This window comes from Lottia gigantea (assembly GCF_000327385.1).
Source record: "Lottia gigantea unplaced genomic scaffold LOTGIsca_51, whole genome shotgun sequence".
Classification (NCBI taxonomy): domain Eukaryota; kingdom Metazoa; phylum Mollusca; class Gastropoda; family Lottiidae; genus Lottia; species Lottia gigantea.
The window spans coordinates 785,437-786,686 of record NW_008709752.1 but is presented as its reverse complement, the minus strand read 5'-3'; the positions used below and the strand labels follow the sequence as shown (position 1 = coordinate 786,686).

General features: G+C 30.6%; 1 protein-coding gene across 1 annotated transcript in view; it reads left to right on the top strand.

Annotated features, from left to right (window-relative positions):
• Positions 1 to 848, top strand: part of LOTGIDRAFT_165394 (hypothetical protein) — a gene marked incomplete at both ends in the record, with an annotated part of 41,388 nt that extends 40,540 nt beyond the window's left edge. Inside the window, one exon of the mRNA XM_009062411.1 lies at positions 816 to 848. Within this exon, the coding sequence (XP_009060659.1) occupies positions 816 to 848 (33 nt within the window). The remainder of the gene's footprint in view (positions 1 to 815) is intronic.
• Between the last annotated feature and the right edge of the window lie 402 nt (positions 849 to 1,250).

Here is a 1,250-nt window from a genome sequence, read left to right as displayed (position 1 = left end):
AACCTCGAATTGAATTTACTTAATTTCGTGTAGGAAATGTCCTAAACAGTATGTAAGAGAAACTAAAAATAATTTATGCACTCGTTTTACTGCTCATAGATATCCAATTGAAGAAAGACAAACCTGTTTTTCATTATTTCAACATGGACGACCATTCATTAGACGATCTTATCCTAACCCCCATTGAGCGCATAGTAGTTGATCAATATTTTTGTTTGTAATCTTGTAAGTACTTTCGAAAAGACTCCAGATTCATAATTTCGTAATTCGACAATGTTGTCAATAACTTTTTGTACTGTAATTTGGTCAAAATGTTTCTTCACTTCTTATTTGATTTTCACGAAATGGGTTGATGTCTGTCAAATTATCAGACAGATTACCAGTATACATATTCTGAAAACTATACCATGTACATCTATGTATCTACTTGATCAAATGAAATTAAATGTATTAAGGTACACCAGAAAAAGAACATGACATGTCTTAATGAAAACTAAAAACACAATAGATAAATATACAACGATACAAGAATAAATCAGAATGCCCCTTTAACGTCACACGTCTTAAACATAGTCTACAAACCACTGTTTAAAATGTCTCAACAAAGATATTTTTACAACTTTTTACGTTTCCAAACATTGACAGTCTATTCCCAATCAAGAAACGTTAATATAGAGGGCATTAACTAACTCGGAGGCTGACAAGTCTAGTTATCTTTGTAATGAGCATTTGTTTTCCAATTTAATAGACAATACAGTTAACATCGACATATGTTGAACGCACATGAAATGTAAATTTGTTTGTTGTTGTTACAGGATCAGAAAAAACATATATTCTTGTGGAAATAAAATTTGTATCAAACACATCTTAATGACCATGTCTGAATAAAAAACGAAACGTCTTGACATCATTAGAATTTGAAAACAACTTTTTGAATACTATTTAAATATTACATTACTCCCTCCCAAAAAAATACATTCATTCTTACAAATTTGATACTATCGTTTATTACACCTACCCAGTTGTTTGTGTGCGCGCACCTCAATAACCGACTGAAATTTAATCACAAAGTAATTATATATTTATTGACATTTAAATGGGACATTTTATTCTTAACCCTAAAGGGTCAATCTTCTATATCAAGGTACGATACACTCACTTATCCAAACATATTTCTGTATATCACGTGCTGTAACTTCGTAAATTTGTCGTGCTTTATTCAGATTAAAACTCATCCATCACATTGTGAA